The 26,788-nt window shown below is 59.3% G+C and overlaps 1 protein-coding gene across 1 annotated transcript in view; it reads left to right on the top strand.

The window, feature by feature from the left end:
• Positions 1-26,788, top strand: part of CACNA1I (calcium voltage-gated channel subunit alpha1 I) — a 108,347-nt gene that overhangs the window by 73,342 nt on the left and 8,217 nt on the right. The window contains 21 exon segments of the mRNA XM_007454105.1: positions 5,652-5,803; positions 6,472-6,657; positions 6,967-7,084; positions 7,819-7,974; positions 8,466-8,559; positions 9,230-9,432; positions 10,100-10,582; positions 10,952-11,052; positions 11,814-11,937; positions 12,212-12,280; positions 12,819-13,003; positions 13,458-13,584; positions 14,892-15,017; positions 17,397-17,486; positions 18,816-19,008; positions 19,544-19,695; positions 20,956-21,065; positions 21,665-21,798; positions 22,661-22,731; positions 25,937-26,015; positions 26,710-26,788. The exon segment at positions 26,710-26,788 is cut by the window's right edge and continues 25 nt beyond it. Coding sequence (XP_007454167.1) covers positions 5,652-5,803; positions 6,472-6,657; positions 6,967-7,084; positions 7,819-7,974; positions 8,466-8,559; positions 9,230-9,432; positions 10,100-10,582; positions 10,952-11,052; positions 11,814-11,937; positions 12,212-12,280; positions 12,819-13,003; positions 13,458-13,584; positions 14,892-15,017; positions 17,397-17,486; positions 18,816-19,008; positions 19,544-19,695; positions 20,956-21,065; positions 21,665-21,798; positions 22,661-22,731; positions 25,937-26,015; positions 26,710-26,788 — 3,032 coding nt within the window.

The raw sequence follows: 26,788 nt of genomic DNA, 5'->3' as shown, positions 1-26,788 counted from the left end.
GTGGCCTCTCCCGTTGCGGAGCACAGGCTCCGGACGCGCAGGCTCAGCGGCCATGGCTCACGGGCCCAGCCACCCTGCGGCATGTGGGATCCTCCCGGACACGAACCCGTGTCCCCTGCATTGACAGGCGGACTCCCAACCACTGAGCCACCAGGGAAGAGAGCAAACTTTCTAGCCTCCAGACGGGGGAGCCTCTTCTCTCTGGCACCGTAGGACCCCTCTTGGTCCCCACACTGGGTTGCCCTCAGCAGGCGCTCTCTGCCCTTCAAAGGATCCTCCCTGGCCTTCTCATCCACAAGCAGGTGCCCTAACTTTGTGCCCTTTCCGTCATAGGGATCGGCTCCCTGGCACCTACTAAGCGCCAGGCCGCGAGCCAGCCTGGTGTATTGAGTCCTCACAACCATCCTCAAGACAGGCATTAACAACCCCCCTCCGCCCCCCACCCCCAATCCCTGCCGCACTCTGAAGACCACCGCCAGAGAGCTGCAATTTGCCGCTCCAGGTCTGGGCTCCATCCCTGGTTCTGCTGTCGACTGGTAGGATGGCCTTGGGCAAGTCATTTGGCCTCCTTCCGCCAGTGTCCCCCATCTGGAAATGGGCACAGAGACCCCCTCCTCCCAGAGTAGCTGGGAGGGTTCAATGCATTAAGAAGCCTGGCGCATAGTAGGTGCCCACTCGTTAAGAAAGCTTTGTGAATCTTTTGTTGGAACCTTACACCACCACCCTTGGGGTAAGTTTACCAGTTGGTGTCTGGAGCCTCAAAAAATTATTAATTAAGGAAAAAGTGAGGGGGAGGGAGAATTTAAAAAATACTCTCTTTAAAGCAGCTCCGAGCGGCAGCCATTGTTTGGCCAAGCTCTGCGCAGGGCCTGCTTGTGGGGGGCGCGAGAAGTTCTGCTCCACACCCCTGGCTCCCAGACGCTGCTGGCAGGAAGCTCTCCGCCCCTGAGGTTGTTCTGAGCAGCCCCTGAGGTGCTGCCTGCAGAGAGAGGCGGCCCAGGGCTGCCAGGGGGCAGGGAGAAAGCGGGGAGCTGGAGGAGAGGCCGGTGAACGTTCGCAGCCCCTCTCGCACAGAGCAAGTGACCGCAGAGGGAGGCATCGTGGCGGCCCCTGCCGGCAGGGAGCTTGGTGTGGCCACCGGGTGGGGGCCCGGGGGGGCCAGTGGTGAGGGCAGGACAGAGCCTGGACATTGCTTTCCCGCTCCATCTGTGAAGTGGGGCCTCTGTGGTCACAGGTGCTCGAATGAGAGGTGAGACTGTGGGTGCCCGTGGTCTTTAGGTGGCCACTGCTGCCAAAATCACAAGGGAGTGTCACCAGGTTCCTCGTGGCCACAGCTACTCCTTGCAGGGACTGGCCTAGGAGGAGGTTACAGGGGAAAGTGGGGGTCAGCCAGGCAGTGGCCTGTGTGTGACCCATGAGGTGGTCAGATGGTGCAGAAGTCGGCATAGCCCTGGAGGGGAATGGGCCCGGAATAGTCTGTGACTGAGGCTGCGTGACGGGCAGGTGGGCGGGGTCGGCTTGGGCAGCCACATTTCTCTGTCATCATTTGCTGTCACATATCTTCCCGGTGTGATCCTCTCGGCAGCCCCCAGGGCAGGCGGAGTCAGTGTCTTGTCCCCACTGGGCAGATGGGGAAACTGAGGCTCAGAGAGACGGACTAGCTTGCTCAGCGTGATGCGGTGAGAAGCTGAGATGCTGAGGTTGAATTGGAGGTTCCAGGAAGCCGACGGGAGGGGGTGGGGAGGCACTGCTCCCGGGAGCAGGCTCTCTCAGCCCCTCCCTCTCCCAGCATTCGCTGGTCCCGGCCCATGACTCCTCCGGAGCTGCACAAGGCTGTCCTGGAGCTAGAGGATGCTCACCACGTTGGACAACAAAAAGAGGGTCAGGCTTTATTCTCTTTTCAGCAGTCTCAGCAAGTCACTGCCAAGCCAGATCTGGGGTGACTCTGGGAAGAGGAAGATGGAGTGGCTTAGTACCTGACATTCCAGCTCTGTGAGGACTTAGGGGAGAGAGACACCAACATGAACTGCAGTTGGAGAAGGCTTCCTGGAGGTGATGACACTGGAGATGGATCCTGAAGGACGACTGGGATTTCATTAGACAGAGGAGGGACAGATGCAGGCACCAGGAGCATGGGCATTCCTACGAAAGACCCTGAGCCCTCAAGGAGGATGTGCACATGGGGCAGGGCAGACAGCCCAAGAGGCCAGGGGCTGTCAATCCATGAAGGGTCTTGAGACTGGCTTTATCCTTAGGGCAGTGGGGAGCCATGGAAGGTTTGTAAGCAGGGCAGTGACATGTCCTTGCTGAACTGGAGCCTGAAGTCAGAAGAGTGGTGCAGGTGAGGGCACCTGGGCCATGGGGAGGTGGGGCGGGCCAGAGGGAGGAAACCTGGGTCTGAGATCGGATTTTACCACTGCCTGGCTGTGGCCAGGGACAGTCACTTCTCTCTGAGCCTCAGGTTTCCTGGCTGTAAAATGTGGATACTATAGGGTAATGTTTGAGCTTAGACAGGATAATCCGTGGAAAGTGCTTAGCACCGCCTGGCACATGGGAGGTGTTTCAACACCAGCTGCCATTGTTATCATGAGGATGATGTTGGGCTCAAGGGGTTCCTGGGGGCAGCTTAGAGACCCCTGCCCAGCTGGGCCCTTATCTGGCCCTGCAGAAGTGGCCAGAGGCTGGGCAGCTGGGCCTCCCAAGCCTGGCGTCCAGCAGGGATGAGCTGGCCCTGCCCCTGCCCCGTCTCCCTCTGCTTCCGGCCTCACCTTCAGGCTGCAGCCCCTCCTCAACGGCCCTCTATCCTCCTGCCTCTGGCTTAACCTGGTTTTTCTGCCCTTCGGCACCTCCTCTTCCATGGGGTGGGTCTTTGCCATCTCCAGCCACCTCTCTGCAGTCTCTGCCTGTCTGTCTGTCTGCCTGCCTGCTCTCTCTCACTTTCTGGCTCTGTCTGTGACTCACAGTGTCATGACCTTGGTCTTTCATTATGTGTTTATCTCTGTTTTTCTCTCTCTGTCTTGTCTCTCCACACCCTGCATTTGCTTCTCACTCCCTGGGTCTATATTTGTCTATCAGTCTACCTCTCTTTCGAGTCTCTCTTTCTCCATCTCTCTCGTGGCTGCCCTGTCCCCCTCCACATACCTCCCCCTTTGGTCTCTCACTCACTGTGTCTGTATTTGTCAATCTCTCTCCCGCTCGCTGCCTCTCTCAGAAAAATGCTCGCAGGAGTGATGGATGGTGCATTAGAAAAAGATTAACAGGTGTGCGCTGGACTAGAGAAACAGCTCTTGTGAGGGAGGAGGGTAGCGAGTGGGTGACCTACCTTTCCGGGAGAGCAGAGCTGCGGGCTCTGCATCTGTTGCAGGTGGGCGGGAGTGTGTGTGCAGTGCGCGTGGCCCAGAGCAGGGTGACTGCCATTACGGCCTGTCAACGTCCAAATCTTTCACCTCTGTTTTGGGGGGCTAGGAAATTGGTGGCTCTGAGTAGCATCTGGGCCCTGGCTCAGCCAGGGATGCTGGGCCCCAGCCCCTCCCCCACTGGGGGCCTCTCTCGGGGTCCCACTCCCCTTTGGGACCATTTTGTGAGTCAGATGTAATTACAGATGGAAATGGTGCCTTCTCCTTTATATCTGGCCTTGAGAGGAGCCGGCAGTATTATTAGATTTCCCAGGCACCAGGCGGGAAGCGGGAGGGCTGGGTTGTTATTTTTTTCTCTTCTCCTTTTGGCCCAAGTGGAATCAAAGTCAGGCGCCTGAGGCCCTGTTGCTCGGTGTGGGGGTGGGGGGGATGGCTGGGCTGGGGCGGGCGGTGCCGATGCTGGGAACTCTCCCGCCTCCCAGCCCGAGTTCGGGCTGGTCTCTTTGCCTGGACAACCTTCTCTTCTCCCTGTCACCCACTCCCGCTCTCGGCTTTGAGGTCTCCCTGATGTGTCGTTTTCTATAGGAAGCTGCTCCTGACTCCACTGCCCTGTTCCCCCAAACCACCCTCAAGTTCCCTCTGTTTTTATCACCACCGAGTGGTTTGTTAACTTGCATGATGGGCTTTGCCGGCGGAGCCTGCACTTCTCAAGGGCAGGAAGAATGTGCTGATTCATTCACCACCGCCCACCCTGGGTAGCACAAGCCCAGCCCCTGACAGATGCTTGGGAGACCTGTGGAGTGCATGCAGTGATGAACAAGTGGATGATGGATGGACGAGTTTGGGGAGGTGTGGGTGTGGATACCGGGAGAGCAGTTTGGAGTCTGACTTGGTGGCTCTGCCACAGCCTTGCCGGGTGGCTCTGAGCAAGGCAGTTCCCTTCTCTGAGCCTCAATTTCCTCATCTGTAAAATGGAGTTGCTAACAGTGGCCTCACAGATTGACTGTCAGTAATTGTGTTGGGGTCGAGCTCAACGCGGGCACATGTTCAGGCCTAACAAATGGCCCTTCCTTTCTCCGTGATTCAGGTGGGAACAACCTGGCTCAGGGTGAGCAGAGACCAGGCACTTCACCAGTCCTGGCGGGGCCAGGGCTGGGGGAGGGGCGGGGAGAGAGGGGGCTGGAGCCTTGTATGGCCCTCATCTTACTCCATCCCCTCGTTTTATGGATGAGGAAACTGAGGCCCGGGCTGTTGGGGGGAGGACCTGGAACCCCATCCCCAGTCATAGCCAACAGGGTGGCCTGTTTCATACACTGGGGCTCCTTGGGTGGTCCCACTTACAGGGGTGTCACCTACTGCTAATAACCAGCAAGTAAACAGCTCCAGGGGCAGAGGTTGGGTCTGCGGCCAGAGGGGCCAGTCTCCCTCTGAGCAGCTGGTGACTTTGACCCTTAACCTCTCTGGGCCTTTGTGTCCTCCTCTGAGAAGCAGGCGAAGTAAGCCCCACTGACCAGGTGGTCAGGTGGATTGAGAGCCGTGGTGGCACACAGTAGGTGCACGGTCTCTGTCCTCCCTTCACAGGGCAGATGGTCTCCAGCCACCCACAATCCTGAGATGGCCATTGCTAAGGAAGGAAGGAGGTGGGGGGAAGGCTGTGTAGGGAGGTCTGCACAGGCAGGGGTTAAGGGTGGAGACTTGGAGCTAGGCTGCCTGGGTTCAAACCCTGGCTCTGCCCCTTACTAACTGTGCAGTCTCAGGCGGGGGACTGGCCTTCTCTGAACCTGCTTCTTCGTATGCATAATGGGCTCTCGTGAGGGACTAAGTTACACGATGCCTATGAAGTGCACAGGGCAGGTCCTGCACGTGCTCCCAAAATGGGTTAGGGTCGTGGGCAAACGGGGTTTCCGCAGCCACTGGTTTGCCTTCTTGTCTTGCTCTGTGTCTAGCCATGTAACCTCTGGCTGGCTTCTGAGCCTTAGTTTCCTCATCTGTAAAATGGGTATCATAATGTGGCCCTTAGTGTGCAGTACCAGCATCATTGCCAACTTTGTAGAAGGTTAGCTCCATGTGTTCCCATCTCAGTGGACCTCTCAAGACAGCAGAGATGAGGCAGAGTTGTAAGTTATTTGAGGCCAAGTGCAGGGGGAGGATGGAGCTCCAGCGAGGATACTGACCTGCAGGTCGTGGAGCCAGGGTGGCAGAGCCGGGCCTCCCCAGAGGTTCTAGAGCTGATGGGTGTCCCGGCGACCCTCTGGCCTGACCGGGTCCCCATTCCCTTCCCCAACACCCCCATAGCCCGAGGAGCTGACCAACATCCTGGAGATCTGCAATGTGGTCTTCACCAGCATGTTTGCCCTGGAGATGCTGCTGAAGCTGGCCGCCTTCGGGCTCTTTGACTACCTGCGGAACCCCTACAACATCTTCGACAGCATCATTGTCATCATCAGGTGCCGACCTCCACCCCCACCCCAATCCCACCCCTAGCCTGTGGGCCTAGAAACAGAACGGGGTGGGAGGGGGATTTAATGCACTGACCCCAGCCAGTAACTGAAGCACATAAGATCAAAGAAAGCTAATTACACTGAAATACAGTTATCAAAGTATTTGAAAATTTGTGATTTAGCAGTATATGTACTTCTGGATTAATTCACTAAATAGCAAGATCCAGCAGTGGGTCCGTGACTACCATCATTCCAAAGAAAGGATGAGTATAAGTAATATCTGGAAGCATCAGCTGTCATGTGATAGAAAAATATCAGTGATTTCGATTGGCCACAAGGTCACAGGAAGTGCTAATTCTCTGCTGTTTGTTGCTGACGTTCATAATCAAAAGAATGTTAAATCTCAAAAAGAGGTCAGTGATATTTATGGGCCATAGACTTCTTGGGGGAGGGTGGTCCATGGAATCCAGGTTCAGAGCCCTGGCTTTAGGGCGCCACAAGGCGCAGTGACCTGTGAAACAATACCCATTGGATGAACGAGTGAACGAATGGAAGCTGCCCATCCCTCCGCCCACCTTGCCTCTCCCTCTTCCTTTGCCCTCGTCTCCTCCCGGCCTCCCTCTGACCCTTCCTGCCTCTCTCCCCACCCCCCACCCCTGCCCGGCGGGCTGCAGCATCTGGGAGATTGTGGGGCAGGCGGACGGCGGGCTGTCGGTGCTGCGGACCTTCCGGCTGCTGCGGGTGCTGAAGCTGGTGCGCTTCATGCCCGCGCTGCGGCGGCAGCTCGTGGTGCTCATGAAGACCATGGACAACGTGGCCACCTTCTGCATGCTGCTCATGCTTTTCATCTTCATCTTCAGGTGAGTGCCGCCCACCCTGGGGCCGCACCTGCGGGGCCTGCCAGGCCCGTGGGCAGAAACCTGGGGGAGCGTGGCTGGTTGAGCTTCTCCGGGCAACACCCCAGACCTGGATACGAATCCTGGCACCATCACTTAATCCCCTATGGCTCCGGGCGAGTACTGCCCCTCTGAGCCTCTGTGTTCACGTCTGTAAAATGGGACCAACACTGGCCCCTCCCATCTTAGTGGGTTGTTCTGAGAATGAAACAAGGTGGGTGGGCAGAGAGCTCTGTGTGTGAGTCCCCTGAGCCACCTCTGTCTCTCCCCCAGCATCCTTGGGATGCACATCTTTGGCTGCAAATTCAGCCTCCGCACGGACACGGGAGACACAGTCCCTGACCGGAAGAACTTTGACTCCCTGCTGTGGGCCATTGTCACAGTGTTCCAGGTGAGCCCCAGCATGTGTCCATGGGTGTCTGGGGAAGGGAGCTCTCCCAGGATCACTTTTTGGAGGTGCCCCCAGCCTCAGAGAATCCAGGGTAGAGCAGTGGCCTGACAAGGAGGCCCCTCAACCCCGGCCTCCAGTGTCCAGGCTGGCGCAGCGCTGGCTCTGGGACCTGGACTGACTGCCTGGTGCCCGTCCCCGCCCCCTCGCTCCTGCCCTGAGACTGTGGGGTTAGGATTCTTCCCTGAGACTGTTTCCTCACGTGTACTGTGGCCATGGTTGAGTGGGTGTGCACACACAGGTGTGGTGGGGGCAGAAGGAACAAGGGGAGAAGGCAGGGTGGGCTTGTGCCCTGGGTGGTGGGATACGGTGCTGAGAGGGTGGGGCCGGGGAGCAGCCAGGAGGGAGCTCCGGTCCGTGGGGCGCGCGTGTCAGGGCAGGAGTGCGTGACATAGGCCTCGAGGGTGTGGGCGGGCCGGGCAGCAGGAAGAGGTGTGTGTGTGTGTGTGTGTGTGTGTGTGCGCACGCACACACACACACACACGCACGTGCATGATTCTGCGGCTCTGCCCCCAGCTAGGGCCATGATTTTCGAGGACCCTGGGTGTGCCCTGGCGTGTGTGAGAGGATGCTGTAGGTGCTCATGGGCTGCGGCGTGCCTGCACCTAGGGCACCCAGTGGGCTGGGGGACCTGGAGATACTCAGGGGCTGAGCTGTCATCCCCCTTCCCTGCACAGATCCTCACCCAGGAGGACTGGAATGTCGTCCTCTACAATGGCATGGCCTCCACCTCCCCCTGGGCCTCCCTCTACTTCGTTGCCCTCATGACCTTCGGCAACTATGTGCTCTTCAACCTGCTGGTGGCCATCCTGGTGGAGGGCTTCCAGGCGGAGGTGACTGTGGCCCTGGTGGAGGAAGCACCCCTTTGGGGCCTGCACGAGACTGGGCGGGGGGTGGTCTGGATGGAGGAGGACTGCGATTCAAACATCTAGCAGGCAACAGGTCTCCAGAGGAGGGGGTTGCCAGTGAGGTGATGAGCCTCCCATCACAGGAGGCATGCAAGTGTGGGGGGTCTGCATCTAGGATCCCTGCCTGTCCCCCAGGGGTGTAGGCCTAGGCTTCTCCATCTCTGAGATCCTAAAGTCCCCAAGATCTGGGATTCTGGATCCTGCCTCCTTCATTTTCTGAGGCTTTGGGGACACTTAAAATCAGGCAGATGTGGGTTTGTGGCCTAGGTCCTCGTTAGCTTCTCGCTTCCATTTTCTGAGGCTCAGTTTCCCCATCTGTAAAATGGCGGGGGGGGGTGAAAACACCCACTGAAAAATTCAGGAGGGAGGGCAGGGCTAAGCTGACTTTTGTTCCAATGTGAGGGACGGTCTCCCAGGGCGACGCCAATCGCTCCTACTCGGACGAGGACCAGAGCTCATCCAACATGGAGGAGTTTGACAAGCTCCAGGAGGGCCTGGACAGTGGCGGAGGTAAACGGACCTCCACTCGTCACCTAGGAGGCCAGGACTCTTCCCCAGATCTAGTTGGGCAGAGGGCACAGCATCTGGTTTCCCCTCAAGCCAAGGCTCGGGACTGCTAATTCTCTATGTTTTGTTGTTTACATTTATAATTGAAAGAATTGCTAAATCTCCAAAGGTCAGTGACATTCATGGCTCTCCTGAATTCTAGCCACAGGCGTGGCTGCAGCCCACCCTCACCCCTCCATACAGCTGGCCTGTAGCGAAGAGCCTTGGGCCTCAGGATGCCTGGGTTTTGTTTAGCACCACTGTGCAGCTTGGAAGAAACCTCCCAGCCCATGCTGTGTCCTTCTCAGTAACTGGGCTAAGCAGGCTCTGCCTTCTTCCTGCACTGGGCATGGGAGTGAGGTTCCTATGTTGGGTGAAGCTCGGAGCTGGCCCTGAACACAGAAGGCAAGGGACCCACTCATCCAAAAATAAAGCTGAGAGCCTTGCAAATGGGGCAGAGGGGAGGCACATGTGATGGGGTCCAAGCAGGAGGACTTCCTGGTGGAGGAGGTCTCTCCAGAAAAACTTTTCATTTCTGTTACTGTCGCTGTCTGTTTCTTTGTCTCATGGCTTCTTTTGCTCTTGTTCTGTCCTCTTGTCTGCTCCTCCCTCTGTCTCTATCTGAACCCTCCAGATCCCAAGCTCTGCCCAATCCCCATGACCCCCAATGGGCACCTGGACCCCAATCTCCCACTGGGTGGACATCTGGGCCCCACTGGGGCTGCAGCATCCGCCCCCCGCCTCTCGCTGCAGCCAGACCCCGTGCTAATGGCCTTGGGCTCCCGCAAGAGCAGTGTCATGTCACTGGGGAGGGTGAGCTACGACCAGCGCTCCCTGGTGAGTCCTTGTGGGGTGCTCTGGATGGCTGCTCCCTGCTGGGTGTGTGCTGAGGGACCCTGAGAAGTGTCTGCCAGTTCCGCCTCAGACTGGTACCTAGGCTTAGGGCACCAGACTGCCCAGCCAGAACCAGGCAGGGACCATGTCTGTTGCATCCCTGGGTGCCCAGGGACAGAGCAGGACCTGGCAACAAGGAATGAGTGAGTGAAGGAATGAATAGTGCCAGTGGGTCTTGTGTAGAGTGTTGGGTTTTTGTTTTAGCAGCAATGTGTAGGGTTAAGAGCTGGGCCTTGGGGTTGCGCAGACCTGAGCTTGTATCTGGCCTCTGCCACTGCCAAACTTTGTAACCATGACCAAGCTACAGCCCTTCGTCAGCCTCAGTTTCCCTTCCTGTAAAGTGGGAAGATGCCCTGACTTACTGTACCATTATCAAGGGAAGGGAGGTGGCAGGAGGGACATAGCCACACAGTGGAGGTGCCCATGTGTCTGTAGATGTGGACGGAGTGAGAGGCAGAGCAAGGAGAGGACCTCTGGGGTCTAGCCCCTTCTGTCACCCACTGGCCAGGTGGGCAGCCCTCTTTGGGCCTCAGCGGGTGTGCAGGCTCCCTTCAGTCACAACCGTGGGTGTGTGTGGTGGCGCTGACCGGAGCCCCGGGCTTCCTCCCAGTCCAGCTCTCGGAGCTCCTATCACGGGCCGTGGGGCCGCAGTGGGGCCTGGGCCAGCCGTCGCTCCAGCTGGAACAGCCTCAAGCACAAGCCACCATCGGCAGAGCACGAGACCCTGCTCTCCGCGGCGGAGCGCAGCAGCGGCGCCCGGGCCTGCGAGGGTGCCCGGGAGGAGGGGCCGCTGCGGGCCGCGCCCCCGCACGCCCTGCAGGCCCCGCACGCCCACCAAGCGCAGCATGGTCCCCACCTGGCGCACCGTCACTGCCATCACCGCCGGACGCTGTCCCTCGACACCAGAGATTCGGTGGACCTGGCCGAGCTGGTGCCCGCCGTGGGCACCCACCCACGGGCTGCCTGGAGGGCGGCAGGCCCGGCCCCCGGGCACGAGGACTGCAATGGCAGGATGCCCAGCATCGCCAAGGACGTCTTCACCAAGATGGACGACCGCCGGGACCGCGAGGAGGATGAAGAGGAGATGGACTACGTGAGTGCGCGAGGCTCGGGGGGCCACGGAGGGGACCACGAGGAGGTCAGCTGGGACGCAACGGGGAGTGGTCGAGGGGCGGCGCTGGAGTGGGAGGGACCGACAGGGGTCCCGCCTAAGGGGGGCCCTGGCCATGGGGAGAGGGCTTCAGGTGGGTGAACAGGGGGCGGGGCCGGAACACCTCTGAGCTGGGCCCGCCCCTGGGAGAGAAGCCCTCCCTGACCTCCCTGGGTGGGGCGAGGGTTCTGGTCTTGCTGGGAGAGTTCGGAGGTCATCCAGTGGCCCCACTTCGCTGGATGGTCAGGGTGGGTGGAGATGAGCGGCCCTGGGCAGCGCTGACCCGCCAGCACCCCGTCCTCCCCTTGCCAGACTCTGTGCTTCCGCGTCCGCAAGATGATTGACGTCTACAAGCCTGACTGGTGCGAAGTCCGCGAGGACTGGTCTGTCTACCTCTTCTCCCCCGAGAACAGGTGGGCAGGGCCAGGTTCGGGGTGGGGTTAGAGTAGGGGGTTGACAGGTTTGGGAGGGAGAGATTTCTGCCAAGCCAAGCAGGGCCATTGGCAGGGCACGGTGGAGAGGTAGGGGGGCGGGCGGGTGGTTTCCATACCCAGAGGGCCTTCCCGGCCCTGTGGTGGAGGGTCTGCTGGGGAGGAAGGGGTTCGTGTGGGGGCTTTCCTGGGCATCTCCTCCAGTCTAGGCCATCCTGTGCTGGGCACCAGGTTGGATAAATCTTCCGGTAACCTGGGGTGCTTCCATCTGGAGGGGGGCATCCAAAGGCTTCCTGGGGGAGGAGGCCTTTGTGCTGGGCTTTGGAGGCAGACAGCGTTCTGTAGATGAAGAAGGGGTGGTAAGGAGGGGGAGGCTAGTCCAGGTGGAGGGAGCAGCCCGAGGGAAGGCCTGGGGGCAGAAGCTGAGCGTGTCAGACAATGTGTCCATGCAGCTGGGGGACACGGCTTAGAGATTCGGGCCAGTGTTTGGAAAGCTTTGAGTGCCAGGGCTAGGCGGGTGCCCTTCACCCTGTGGTGCCAGGAGCTTGCAGTGTGGTCAGCAGAGGTGGCTTCAGGTGGGCATCCTGAGCAGAGACCTAAAGCCGCCACCTATTGTGTGGCCAGAGAAAAGAAGGTCAGCTTCCTCCAGGCCACCCTGGTTCACATGTGTTCCTGGGGCCTTCCTCCTGGCCAGGGTAAGGGGCAAACTGACACTCCCATGGCCCCCTGCCCACCCTGCCCAGGTTCCGGGTCCTGTGTCAGACCATCATCGCCCACAAGCTCTTCGACTATGTCGTCCTGGCCTTCATCTTCCTCAACTGCATCACCATCGCCCTGGAGCGGCCCCAGATTGAGGCCGGCAGCACCGTGAGTGGCTGGGGCTTTCGGGCGGTGGAAGGAATGGGGCAGAGGGACAGGTCCCCAGGGCCTGCTGGGGGACAGCATGCTGGGCTGAGAGGGTTGGAGAGCCCAGCGAGACCAGGTGCCATGGAGGGAGATGTGGCTGGGAGCTTGCCTCTGGAGAGGGGGCTGCCTCCTTGGACTGGGAATTGGCGGCCTCTCCTGGGTGCCCCTTGGCTGGAGGCAGAGGCTGACCAGTCCTGGGAGACCCTGGGTCCACGGCGTCTCCCGGTTCTTTCAGGAGCGCATCTTCCTCACTGTGTCCAACTACATCTTCACAGCCATCTTTGTGGGCGAGATGACGCTGAAGGTACCTGGCTTCACCTGGGACCTCTCCTCGCCCTTGTCCGGGGCCCCAGGCCCTGGCCCAGCCCCGCTCAGCTTGTCACTCGCCTGCCCCTCAACAGCATTCCGCAGGTGGCCTTGGAGGCTCACCCCAATTTGGTCCCAGCCACGGGGTTGGGCTCCTAGGACTGGGGAAGGCGGGATGCGGTCAGCTTCGTGCCCGCTGCCCAGGAGCTCACAACCCATTTCCAGTGTCGTGGAGGTACCTGCTGGAGGTGCAGGGCACAGCGGGAGGGTTCCGTCTAGGATGCTTCCCAGAGCACGTGGCTTCAAATTGGGTTAACCAGATGTGCAGGGAGAAGGGAATGGGGTGCTTCAGAGAGTGGCTCCCTGGGTAGAGGGAGACCTATAGCCCGCCTTCGGAGGGGGCGGCAGGGCACGTGTCCGCTCCAGCCCACTGCTCCCGGCTCTCCCACGCCTACCTGGCTCTGCCCCTCGCCCATCTGATCTCGCTCCACCCTCTCGAGGAGCCTGGCTGACCCCGCCCATCGCCCCTCCCCCAGGTGGTCTCGCTGGGCCTGTATTTCGGTGAGCAGGCGTACCTGCGCAGCAGTTGGAATGTGCTGGATGGCTTCCTTGTCTTCGTGTCAATCATCGACATCGTGGTGTCCCTGGCCTCGGCCGGGGGAGCCAAGATCCTGGGGGTCCTCCGGGTCCTGAGGCTGCTGCGCACCCTACGACCCCTGCGGTGAGGACCCTCGCATCCGAGGATGGGGGAACCCTGCACTGTCCAAAGAAGCCCCCAGGGTCTAAGTGAACCCCTCACTCCGGCCACCCACACCCACTCAGTCCTCCATAGCGTGTGCCGAGCACCAGCTGAGCAGGGCCAGGGTCACACCTGTGGGCCCTGCTCCTGGGGGAGGAGCCTGGAGCAGGTGCTGGAAGGCGGGGGCTGAAGGTGGCCCCCAGGGCTGCTACCCACTCCCTGTGTGTCCTTGGCGGCTCACTGCCATCTCTGGGCGTTAATATCTAGAGGAGGGTGTGGTGTGGATCCCAAGGGGTTGGGGTGAAAGCACAGTGCCTTGCTGTTCATATAGATCTGGAGCCTGGGAGCCTCTGCTCTGGTGACTCTGGGCCAAGTAGGGGTTGTCTTCAGGCACGGCTGACGGCTAACGGTACCCTTGACCCCTTCTTGCCTGCAGTGTCATCAGCCGGGCACCTGGCCTGAAGCTGGTGGTGGAGACGCTCATCTCCTCCCTCAAGCCCATCGGCAACATCGTCCTCATCTGCTGTGCGTTCTTCATCATCTTCGGCATCCTGGGGGTGCAGGTGAGGGGCACCCAGGCTGGGCAGGGGGTGGGGTGGGCTCTGCAGTCGGGGAAGAGGCTCCACACTCCTGCCCAGCTCTCCAGACCTTGTGCCAGGTGGCCCTAGTGGAGCAGCCATGGTCCCTGCCAGCGATTAGCTCCCATTCCAGGGAGGGAGACAGACATGGCCCAAATGGCTGACTACAAGGCAGGCTGGGTAAATGGGAGCACAGGGGTGGGCTGGGTACAGTGGGGAAAACGCCTGAAGGAGTTGGCCTTGGCACTGGGCCTTGAAAGACAGGAGGTTTGGGCAGGTCTCGGCGGGGGGAAGGTGTGTCAGGGGCAGATGGGCAACATGTGGGGAGGTGGGACCAAGCAGGGCACGTGTGGAGAGAGAGCCCCGGGGCTACGGCTGGCATGGAGAGATGAGCTAGGCGGAGTGGGGAGAGACCTGGAGTGGCAGCTAAGGAGTTGGGGCTTGGCTTCTCTGGGGTCGGGGTCATGGAGGGTCTCTGACCCAGGCAGGGCCTTGAGCTGACTCAGATTTGGGGTTGGGGCCCAGCCCGGGAATAGAACGAGGCCTCAGGGAGGGACAGCGAGTAGTGGGGCAGATTACAGAGTGTGTGTTGGGAGGTGGCCAGAGTGACCTGGGCCTTCTGCGGTCTGAGCTCCTGCTGAGACCCTATTTCTTGAGGGTCTGAACCCTGTGCTGAGGCCCCCAGGCTCCCCACCTGGTCCTGTGTTTGGGGCTGTAGGTTTGGAGGAACCCCGTGCACAGGTGTTCTTTGGGGTTGCTGAGAGATTCACAGCGTGGCCTCCTGGGCAGAACTGGCTTGGTGTGGACCCTGTGTGGACAGTGGCCTTGCCCCTTCCAGGCAGTTGACAGGGAGAGGGCTTGGGTCCCTAGAGAGGGTCCCTTTACTTCTCTCTGTCTCTCGGGGATGAACAGGCAACTTTCTCGCGTGGAGTCACTGCCCGAATCCCCAGTGTGGGTACTGGTGTCTGATCTCTGGGGTCTGTGGTAGAGCTAAGAATCAGACAGACCAGGGTGTGAAGCTTGGCTCTGCTCCTTCTTAAACCTCAAATGACTTTGGGAAAATTGCCAAACACCACTGGGCCTCAGTTTCCTCACTTGTGAGATGGGACGCGAGCAGCCCCGCTTCATGCTGGGGGACTTGGAGAGACGGTGGGATGGAGTGGTTGGCTCAGGCTGTACAAGGAGGAAGTGACCCCGAGGGGCGGGGCCCTCTTCTGATTTGCACCCCACCCCCACCCCTGGAGCACTGGCAAGATGGTCGCTAGCCCTGTGACCCGTGTCCCTGCCTCCAGCTCTTCAAGGGCAAGTTCTACCACTGTCTGGGCATAGACACCCGCAACATCACCAACCGCTCCGACTGCATGGCCGCCAACTACCGCTGGGTCCACCACAAGTACAACTTTGACAATCTGGGCCAGGTGAGCGCCCCCCTTCTGCTCTTGACCGGACCCATCCCCGGTGGGTGGGGTGACAGCTCTTTGGTGCCGACAGCCCTGGGATTACAGACCAGGCTCCAGTCCTCCCCTGCCAGGGCTTCTGCTTTGCAAGCCTTGATTTCCTTTTCTGCAGAATGGGTAGGGGTAGAACTCACTTCACAGGTAGCGTGAGACTTAGGGACCGTGAATACAGAGTGCCCAGCAGGTGCCCGGCATTTAGGAAGTGCTTTAGTGGACGTTGGTTCCTGGCCCCCACCCCCTACCCCGGGGGGGCCCTGACAGGCATTTTTGGAGTCAGCCAGACCAGATGTGAATCCTGGCTCTGCCACTTACTGTAGGTGTGGCCTCTCTGAGCCTCAGTTTCCCTGTTGGGAAAATGGGAATGTTACAGGCCACCATGCAGGCTGTGGCAGAAATTAAAGTGTATCAAGCTCCTGGCCGGGGGGGGGGGGGTTTCTCCTCCCATCACCCATCTCCTCTGGCCCCTGCTCTAGCTGGCAGGCAGGCCCCTGCCCAGTTCCTGCTTTGCCCTTAGTCCCCTCTCCTGGGGGCCTTCCAGGCTCGGCCATCTGGGTAGTGTCCCAGATGAGAGCCCCCAGCTGGCTGCCTCCGAAGAGCCCCACCCCCACCCCCAAACAGCTCCTGTTGCTTGAGGGCCCACCTAGGTGACTGGGCGTGACCAGCCTGGGAGTGCCTTCCCCAGTTCACACAGGAAGGGAGCAAGGATCCAACTCTGGGTGGCCCAGGGCCCGCGCCTCTCTGCTGAGGACCGTGCAACTGTATCCACTGAAGCGCTCATCCCCGTGACCAGGGATTCCACTCCCCGGGCCCCCTGGGAAAGGAGCTGTGGGGCCTCAGAGGGGCAGTGAGTGGCCGGGAGATGGGGTCAGGAACTGGGTCCCAGTTACCCCGCCCCTCCAGATTCTCCAGAAGTAGGTACATTTTCAAGTTCTTAACAACTCAGTGGTCGGTAAGACAATGTTTTAGTTTTTTAATTTAAAAGATTTTTATTTTGTTCTGTTTTAATTATCCATTTGGCCGCACCACGCAGTATGTGGGATCTTAGTCCCCCGACCAAGGATCGAACCCGCGCCCCCTGAATTGGAAACGCGGAGTCTTAACCACTGGACTGCCAGGGAAGTCCCAAGACAATGTTTTAAAAGAGATGCTCCAGGAGCTGAGGGAAAGCCACTGGGGGCCCTTTATGATGGTGCTCCTGACTCCCTGACCTCAGTGCCAGGCCCAGGCCTGGCTGCTATGGAGCATCCCCAGCTCTTTCCCGTTCTGGGCATGCTTGATGCCAGGCTGATGCCCTGGGACCCCTGAGTAGGGTGTTCTCAGCCTGCAGAGCCATGTGGGAGGTTACAGCATGGCCTGAAAACTTGGATTCCTCGTTGGGCCATTTATCAGCAGTGTGTCCTCAGGACATTATTGACCCTCTCTGTGCTTCAGTGCCCTCATCTGTAAATAGGGAGAGTGACAGCTGGTCTGTGATTCCAAGGTCCCAGGCTGACTGTGCTTCAGGCCTCTGTGATCCAGGGGCTCACGGGGACATTTGCCCCTTGGTGTGTGAGGGCTCCGTGTGCCTCCCTGGCAGGGAGGGCTCCCTCTTTGTTCCCTGCCCTGCCCTCCTGGGCCTGAGCCCTTTCCGGGCAGCCCTCAGCACCATTCCCGCCTGGAAGGGAAGGGGATGGGTCTGTGCCCTGGGTGGGCAGGAAGGAGGGGCCGGTTCAGGGCAGGAGACCTCTCCTGAGGGTGCTTCGGCCTGCCGTCTGTATAGGAGCCTTGGCTGGCTGTCTCCTGGGGATCACCTCTGTTTCTAAAATCTGTTAGTTGGGGCAATTATTGCCATTTACAGGCAAAGAAGCTGGGGCCCAGAGACATTAAGTCACACAGCCAGTGAGTGGCAGAGCTTGGGCTGGTCCTGATTTCTCTCACGAGCTCCTGTTTTCAGGTGCCAGAGGCAAGCTTGGAGTGATGGTGGCAGGCCCCCACATGTTTGTCAGGAACCTTCCAGTTTAAAGTCTCCGCTGACCCTCCCAGCCAGCATGGCAGGCAGTCACTGAAGTGTTAGCGCTGTTCCGTGGGGGAGAGGGAAAGCCTCATGAATTTTCTTGTGCAGTTCATTTCAGAGCCCAGGACTCCCGGTCCAGTCTCATTCTCTTGCAGCAGTGCCTGCAGGGCATATGGCAGGCCCACAGTGCATCCTCAGAAAAGGTTTCTTGGTTGAGGACACAGCTCTGCCCTGGACTTGGGGAAGGTCTCTTTGTCCCTCTGCCTCCCAGAGCTATGGAGGGGGCAGATGCAGCCCGAACTGCCCACGCCCATTGCCCCCCTGCGCCCTTTCCTCCCGTGTTCCAGGCTCTGATGTCCCTCTTTGTGCTGGCCTCCAAGGACGGCTGGGTGAACATCATGTACAATGGACTGGACGCCGTCGCTGTGGACCAGCAGGTGGGCGTGGCTGGGCCAGGTCCAGCCCGGGCAGTCGGGGAGGGGCACGGTGTCTTTGGGGCCCCCGGGGTCTGAAGCTGGGGTTTCCCACTGTCAGCCACAGCCCGCCCCTCCTCGTCCTGGCCTGCACCCTGCCCCACGAGGGCCGCTCCCTGGCTGGTGTAAGTCACTGGTCTGTCTGCCTCAACAAACGCGCTCTGTGCAGGGCGAGCGCTGCGAGCTGGCCCCGCCAGGAGGGCTGCAGAGCCCATGTGTGGAGAACTGAGTGTGTGGGAGGAGGCGGCTGGCACGGGGAAGCAGGGTGGGAAGGTCAGGAAGACTTGCGCATGCTGCCGGGGGTGGAACGTAGCTGAGGGCAGTGGGTGTCAGTGAAGGGGTTAGAACGAGGTAAGCTTGCCGGAGCTTCCCGGGGCTGCTGGGTGAGGATGGATTTAGGAGTGGGAGGGTGGAAGGGGTCAGGGAGGAGGCTGGGCCCGAGAGGAGGCCTGAGCCCTCGCTCCCAAGATCCCGCTGAGAGTGGGGATCCCCTCTAGGGCTAGGCTGGGACTTTAGGCAAGACACGTGGCTGACCAGGGTTGGCAGTGTCATGGCTGTGGGGGCCATGGGAGAAGGAGCAGGGAGATGCTCTTGGTCACGACAGGGCCCATTCAGTGAAGGAATCGGGGCTGGGGGCAGCGCCTAGGCCTGTAAGCAGGCTCGGGCTCTTGGCCTCTCGGGCCTCACCCCGTAGACTCTAGAGCTGGAGGTAGAGGTGGGACTTGGGATGTGGGGGGAATAGAGCACGTGGAGACATCCTCCTCCACTTTTTAGTCTGTACCCTCCTGCCTGCCACCCCTACACACACACACACACACACACACACACACACACACAGACTCCATCAGGGTTGCACTCTCTCCTCTGCTGGCTGCTTTGTTTCCTGCCTTGTTTCTAGATGGATGAATAAATGGATGAATGGTTGGATAAATGGACGGATGGTGAGTGGATGGATGGGTAGATGGAGGAATGAGTGTATGGATGGAGAGGTGGGTGGGTGGATAAATGGACGGATGGTGAGTGGACGGATGAATAAGTGGATGGGGGACGGACGGATGGTGGGTGAGAGGAAGAAGACAGATGGCGGGGAAGGGGAGGGCTCTCTTTGCTGAGCGCCATACTTGTGCCAAGCAGGGTGGGCACTTCCTACCTCTGCCTCCTTCAAATCCCCCCGCTGCCCAGGAGGCTGCCGCTGTGCCCGCACTGCCCGGAGGCTCGGGGAGCTGGGGCGCGCCCCGCACGGAGGCCCCCGGCGCCCGAGCAGCCTCCGTCAGCCGCACCTGGTCCCCGCAGCCGGTGCCCAACCACAACCCCTGGATGCTGCTGTACTTCATCTCCTTCCTGCTCATCGTCAGCTTCTTCGTGCTCAACATGTTCGTGGGCGTCGTGGTGGAGAACTTCCACAAGTGCCGGCAGCACCAGGAGGCCGAGGAGGCGCGGCGGCGCGAGGAGAAGCGGCTGCGGCGCCTGCAGGAGAAACGCCGGAGTGAGTGGGTGACGCGGGGGGCGGGGCTCAGGGGCCAAGGCCGGGGCGTGACCCCAGCCGCCGGGCCTTTGGAGCCGGAAGGGAGCAGGGAATATGGCCCCCAGGCCCCTGGCCTTGCCCTTCCCCCAGCATCCACCTGTCCAGGTGACCTGACTCCTCTCGGTGTCCGCCCGGAGTCTGATGGTGACCCCACTGCCCACCTGCGTGAGACCCTGGCAGCTCAGTCCAGGAAGAGGGCAAGGGCAGAGCCTTGATGCCCCGCCCCCAGCAGACTGGACGGCCCACATGGGCACGATGGGGAGAATCAGCGCCCTCTTAGCCACCTTCCCCCACGTCCTACCCCTTTCCCTCAAGGCGCCCTGGCTTGGGGGAAGAGACCTAACTCTGATTCCCAGGGCCTGGGGCGGACTGGCATCTCTCCCCATTGCTTCCTCCCGCCCCTCCACCTCTCGCTCCGTGTGCTCTGCCTCCACCTTGGCCCCAACCCTCTGTGGTCTGTGCCGCTCTCCCCGCTGCCGCCCCACACCCCCTGCAGAGGCCCAGCGACTGCCCTACTATGCCACCTACTGTACCACGCGGCTGCTCATCCATTCCATGTGCACCAGCCACCACCTGGACATCTTCATCACCTTCATCATCTGCCTCAATGTGGTCACCATGTCCCTGGAGCACTACAATCAGCCCACGGTGAGCCTGGCCTGGCCTCTGGCCCGAGGTCACGTGGTGGGGTTGGGTCCTCAGCAAGACCCCTCCCCAGGGATGGGGTGGGGCAGGGTCTGAGCCGTCCCCACTGGGCGTCCTATGCTCAGGAGGCACAGGGCCTGGTAGGACAGATGAGTGAGAGGGAGAGGTCACTCGGTCCTGGTGAGCGGGGTGGGGTGGGGGTGAGGGTAGGAGGGATGATATTTGGACCCAGCCTTGAACATGGTTGACAGTAGCTGTGGTATGTTCAGTGTGACTCTGCAGGGCACACTGCAGATATTAACTCTCTAATCCTCACAGCAATCCTAACGTGTGTCTGGGGGAGGCTTTTGTAGATGAGGAAACCGAGGCTCAGAGAGGTAAAATATGCGCAAGTTACTCAGCCAGTGAGTGGTGGAGGCAGGACTGGAGCTTTGATTTGCATTCAAGGCCTGCCAGCTGGCTCCACCATTACGGGGCATATGGAGCCTGGGGGAGGGGCAGGACCACTGGGGGCAAACACCGGTAGGAGAGGTGACCAGTTCCCAGCTAGTTGCAGGCAGTGTGCGTGAGGGACACGTGAGGGGTACGTAGGGGCAAGTCTTCTTAAAGACTTACTGGAGTGGGGGAAGGAGGGGAGAACAGAGCCTCCAGATGAGGAATTAGTATCTTATTTTAAATGGTAGGAGAGGAATATTATGAGTGCAGGGAAAAGGAAGGCAACCACTGGTGGAATGGAACAGCAGTTGTAGAACTTCTAAATTAACATGAAGAAATGGAATAATAATAGCTCACATTTACCAAGTATTTATTCTGTCCGGTCTTGGGCTATTACCTCATTTAATTTTTATAGCAACTTTCTGAGGTGGGTGCTGTTATCATCCCCAATTCATAGATCAGAAAACTAAGTCCCAGAGAGGTCAAGTGACTTGCCAAGGTTACCCAGTGAATAAGGAGTAAGTGCTGAGTCTGGATTCAAATCTAGGCAGTCTTGTTCTTAACCACAACCCTTAACCATTACCCCATACTGCCTCCATAGAGTGGCAATTGGACCAAGCCAGCAGAAATAAGGAAAAGAAAACAGCAATGTAAAGTAAATCGTACACACTAAGTAAGATGGAAAGCACGAAAGTAGATATGTAAATCATTGCATTAAATGTGAATGGAGTAAATTTTCCCCTTAAAAGGCAAAGATTTTCTGGCTGGAATAAGGTGGGGGAACAGGTCATGGGGCCTGGATCATGCTTCTCTTTGCTGCCCCTGCAGTCTCTGGAGACAGCCCTCAAGTACTGCAACTACATGTTCACCACTGTCTTTGTGCTGGAGGCTGTGCTGAAGCTGGTGGCATTTGGTCTGAGGCGCTTCTTCAAGGACCGGTGAGCAGCTGGGCTGGGGCAGCAGAGAGTGGGCTGCAGGATGGGGAAGCAGTCCTGACCTCTGGGAAGCCTGGAGCAGCTGGAGGAGGGGAACCAAGAAGTGTCTGGCCACTGATGGCCAGGGACCCCAGGTGTGTGCTGCCTACAGCCCTGATGGGTGCAGGGCATTCTGCCAAGCCCTCCTCAGCTCATCTCTTGTGGGTCTTCCGTACCCCACAGGCAGAGCAGGCCATACCTCACGCTAGTCCTTTCCAGAGGGGACACATTGGGCTCAGAGAGGTTGATGGACTAGCCCAAGGCCACACAAGGGGAGCATCTGGCTCAAGATTCAGACCTAGGAGTCAGAGCCCATTCCTCTTTCCCCACAGAGGCCAGAGATGTTCATTTAGCCTGGTCAACCTCGTGCTTGAGGGATCAGAGGCTGTGGGGGGCCAGAGAAGGCGTTGGAACCATTGGGGGCTGCAGGGGCTGTTAGGGATCCCCTTGGGCCACGGCAGGAGGGTGGAGAGCTGGGAAGTTCCTCCCAGCTGGGCCGTATCTAACCCCGAGTGCCTCTCACCCTGCTTCTCACTCCGGCCCTCCTCTGCCCGGCCACGAAGGTGGAACCAGCTGGACCTGGCCATCGTGCTGCTGTCGGTAATGGGCATCACGCTGGAGGAGATTGAGATCAACGCGGCGCTGCCCATCAACCCCACCATCATCCGCATCATGCGGGTCCTGCGCATTGCCCGGGGTGAGGGGCGGGCGGGGCACTGCGTGGGGACACGTGGGGGAGGGCTGCGGGGCAGCACGGGCCTCCCGCTGAGCAGGGGAAACAGGAGCCAGGAGGAGCCCATACCTGATACACACTCAACCCACCGTCCCGTGGGCACACACGCACCCTTGTCCTGACAGCTCTGTACTGCAACCTGCACGCCCCCTCCATATAACGCCCTGGTCCTTGTGGTCCAGTCTCAGGTTCGGTTGAAAGGAACCCAGTGCAACTGGGAAGACACTGGGTCTCACCAGCACTTCTCCAACACTGCTTGGGACGTGCCGTCCTTGAGATCCTCTTCCTTCTCCCAGAAGCCTCCCTTTCTCCCCAAGGCTGTCCTCACACTTCTTTCAAAAGCCTCCTGCCTCAATGCTCACCCTTCCACCTGCCCTGCGTGTTGCCCCCAGATTCTGAAGTGGTGAGGGGGCAGGTGGAGAAACTCAGCAGTAACACTGGGGCCCTCTCCAGCCAGAGGGAAAGGGAGAGACCCCAGGGTCACTCACGCGTCGGTCATTGTGGCCTCATCGCAGTGAATTACGCACTCACTCACACACCTAATGTCCCTCCATTCCCACTATGCCTGCCCCCCTTCTCTTGGACTTTTTTACACCAACGCCCCGACCTTGGGCACACATGTTTTTGTGCACCCCCCGCACCCCGCCCCCCGACCGCCCTGTTCAGCTGAACCCACGTGCTTGTAGTACGGCATCGCAGAGCTGTCATCCTTGGTTTCACGCTACTCCACTTTCTCACTCTCCTGCATTCACACACGAGCACATACGTGCACACGCCTGTCCCCACTGGCCCGGGCTGAGTGGGCCGGGCTGGGTGTCGCCCACAGTGCTGAAGCTGCTGAAGATGGCCACAGGGATGCGGGCCCTGCTGGACACCGTGGTGCAAGCTCTGCCCCAGGTAAGAGCTGCTCCTGTGGCCCCTCTCTGGGGCCCTGGGGGGCATGGGCCCTGACTTCCATTCTCTCCAGACCTGCCCGGAGCCAGGGCAGAGTCCCACCTCCAGAGAAGCAAATGTGAGCCAGGGGCTGTGTGAGATGGGCGGGGTCCCCTCTGCTTCTTTCTCCCTGACTTGCCAAGCGCTTGCCCACGCCTGCTGTGTACCGGACCCTGGGCTGCCGCTGAGCACCCATGTTCTGCCCTCAGGAGTCACCAGCCTGGTGGGGAAGACAGAGGCCTCAGGGCGGTGTGGGGAGAGGCCCTCACACTGGGGAATCAGGGAAGGTGTCAGGGCACTTTGAGCTTGACCTTGTAAGGTGGCTTGGTAGGAGAGGTGGTGATGTGGATGGAGAGGTGACAGATATGACATTCTAGGAGGGGACAGCATGAAACCCTGGCCTGGGTGAGAACCCTGGGAAGTTAGGAAAACCCCCCACATTGGTGACCGGAGGGGAGATGGGTCAGGGCCACAGAGGGTGCATCCTTCATCCTCCTCGGAATTCTGCAGTCCCAGGCTCCCCCTCCCCGACTGTCCTGACTACTGATGGCTCCCCTTCTCCCTCCCCTCAGTGTGGTCTCACCTCACTCTGAGGTGAACCTCATATACATTCATTTATTCATTATGACTCACCTAGTCTTAAGGAACTTTAAGTGTCTTAAAGTAAAAGGCACGAATACAGCATGCTAAAAACGAGGATAAAAGATTAACAGCCCAGGGCAAGTGAAAGCAAAGCTAACTCTCTCAGGAACCTGGGCTGGGGATGTTAATGAGTTCCCCAGCAGCCTAGCTGCAAAGGGAAAGTAACACGGCTTATAGCAGGTCTGGGTGGAAAGCAAGGGCCTTCATTCAGAGAGCTGTGGTCTTTCCTAACATGAAATCCCTTCAGAGGAATTTGTCTCATGGGAGATGGGGGGGTGAGTGCTGGGCTGGGGGGTTAGGGTGTAGACAGGATGTGGGTTGGAGCCCAGACTCAAGCCCTTTTGACCTGTGGTCAAAGCCTCATCCCCGGTGAGAGCCTGGGTGTGTGACTCAATCTCTCGTGGCTTGGTTTTCTTGCCTGTGAAATGGGGGATGATATCAGCGCTTACCTCAAAGGGGTGTTGTGAGGTTTAAAATAGTTAAAGCTTATAAAGCGCTGAGCGGTACCTGGATCGTAGGAAGTGCCAGGTAAGAGTCTGCTAAGGATGGAGATGGGGGTGGCAAGTGTGTGCCCCCAGCCTGCCTGGCCTCCTTGCCCCTTCCCCTACCCCTTTCCCCTTGTTCTGACCCCTGGGCATGCTAGGGTGGCTCCCAGGCCAGCACTGAGCTGGCATAGGGCACGTGGAGATGCCTAGGAGGTCCCAGCCTCGAGTAGGAGACACGTGACAGTAATTATACTTTAAGAGATGCGTGTGCCAAGAACCATGTGGTATTGGGGTGAGGGGCTTACCCCTCACCATCTGCTAGCTGACCCTGGACACTTCCTCGGTTCTATGTAAAGTGATATGAAAATGAAACTTCAGCCCCATCCTTCCAGGCTTTGCCTCAGGCACTCAGAGGGAGGAGGCATCAGGGAAGGCTTCTCAGAGGAGGTGACCCATGATCTGGGTATTGGGGGTGGGGAGGAGGCATTTAACAGGCAAAGACAGAGAGAGGGTCTTCCCTGCAGAGGAAACAGAATATGCAAATAGGGTCTGTTTTCTGTGTGGTTGGAGTCGGGGTGGAGAATCAGGCTGGGAGGGGGTCCGCAGGGCTGGATCACACAGGCCTTAGATGTCAAGACAGCAAACCTGGGCTTTGTCCTGTGGGCAGTGAGAGCCACGGGAGGGTCTGGATAAGGGAGGCCTCAAGCAGAGCTGCCTTTAAGAAGGTTGCTCTGGTGACCGTGAGGAGAATGGATTGAGGGAGAGGCTGGAGGGAGGGAGGCCATTGAGGAGGCTGCTGTAGCCGTGCAGACTCGGAGATGCTGAGGGCAGGGAAGAGGGGGAGCTGGTAGGAAAGGTGAGGTTGAAGAAACGCTGACCTGGGCCCGCACAGGGTGGGAAGCTGCGCTGAGGCTCAGGCCCTGCCGGATCCCTTCCGGCAGTCGGGGCCTCACATCTGGCCTCAGAGGTACTCGATGAGTGCTTGTTTCATTAATGAATGAGAATCATTTAATTAGTCAGACACTGTTGGTGTGATTGTAGCACAGATTGGAAGGAAACCCTTGTCTGCAGCAGAGAAGCATTAAAAGTCTGTGATTAACGTGGTTTATTTTTCAGCAATTAATGCAAACATCCTCGGATTCTATTCACGCAGGTCTTCTGAGGGTTCTTGGAGGTACTTCATTTCTAAGGCAGGAACATTTTTGAACCTTATCTCATCCATAACACGAATTAAAGGCGGTCTCTGGACTATGGATAGATTAGAAATAGGTTTGGAATCTGCGATGTTTTTCTCCCACAGGAGCTGTGGGATGGGGGTGGCTGCGTTTGCAGGAGGCTTCTGGGGCGCCCAGTCTTGCATGATTCCTATGTTCACTCCGCTCTGTGGCCGGGGCCCATGCTGGCCTGAGGAAGCAGATCTGAATTAATCCAGCCATGTCTCTGCTCTCAAGGACTTCCCAGACTGGCAGAGGCAGTGACAGGGACACACCAGTTACTCTCATGCTGTCAGACTGCATCCTGGTCTGCCTGAAGGGATCCAGGCAGGCTTCGTGGAGGAGGTGGCATTATTGCTGCACCTTCCTTTCCTCTCTCTCTCCATTCATCTGTGGGATGGTACCCACCACACACAGGTGTAGCGACTGTGTGCATGGACCCCGGGGCCAGCCTGCTGGGCTTGATCCCAGTCCTACCACTTATTAGCGATGTGGCCCCTGGGCAAGTACTTCACCTCTCAGCGCATCTGTTTCTTCACCTGAAGAATGCGGGTAAAAGAGAGTTCAGAGATCCCCGTGTGCGGTAATGAACGTGGAGAGCTTGAAACGGGGCCTCTCACAGCAGAGGCTCCACACGTGTTTTATTATTGTCCTGTGCTCTGTGCCGGACCTGGCCTGCCCTCCAGGAGGTCGTGCAGGGTGGCAGGCACGGACACAGAGCCTGGTGAAATGTTACAGCTGCCCCGACCCCCCGGCTGGTCCTTTGCCTGGAGCCTGCCACCCGCCACCTCCCCAGGCCCTGCCCAGTCCCACCTGCTGTCCCCACAGGTGGGCAACCTGGGCCTCCTTTTCATGCTGCTGTTCTTCATCTACGCTGCCCTGGGAGTGGAGCTCTTCGGGAAGCTGGGTGCGTGACGCCTGAAGCAGGCCTGGGCTTGGGGGCTTCGGGAAACAGGTCTGGTGGAGGGCCTCGGCAGGGTGGGGAGGCCTGAGACACACTCCCCCCCAGACCGTCCCGTCAAGGCCTTTGTACTGGGGAGATGCCCCCAGAGCAGGCCTGGGCGGGGGGGTGGATGGGCGACCCTCAGCCATCCACATGCCCCTCCCAGTGTGAATAGCAGCTTTTGAGAGACGCTAGCCTGGGCCCGCAGGCACACCCAGGCCTGTGCAGTGGACCGCCGACTTGGGGCCCCCCAACTGTCTGGCCTCTCAGGGGTGCCCCTTCCGGCTCCACCTGCCGGTGCCCATCCAGAGCCAGTGCCGCCCCAGCAGGCAGAGTGGCCAGGGCACAGACCAAGGGCAACACAGCCCACATCCAGCCCAGCCCTGCACAGGGCTGGCTCCAGAAAGCGGGGCTCCCTTGGGCATTGGCCCTTACCCACCCCATCGCCTCTCTCAGGAATTGATACCTGGGTGGAGGGAGGAGTCAGGCTCACCAGAATTTGAGTCCCAGCTTGTGTGGCACCTCCCCGAGCCTCAGTTTCTCCATACGTGGGCTGGGCACAGTCCGCACGCACCTCTGAGGTTGTCGTGGGGATTCTGAGATGAGGCCGAGAGGCAGCAGTGCAGGGCGGCCCGGGCTGACCCCACTCTCCTTCCAGTCTGCAATGACGAGAACCCATGTGAGGGCATGAGCCGGCACGCCACCTTCGAGAACTTCGGCATGGCCTTCCTCACGCT

Source organism: Lipotes vexillifer, unplaced genomic scaffold (assembly GCF_000442215.2).
Source record: "Lipotes vexillifer unplaced genomic scaffold, Lipotes_vexillifer_v1.1 scaffold382, whole genome shotgun sequence".
NCBI lineage: Eukaryota > Metazoa > Chordata > Mammalia > Artiodactyla > Lipotidae > Lipotes > Lipotes vexillifer.
This window is presented reverse-complemented; position numbering and strand designations above follow the sequence as displayed.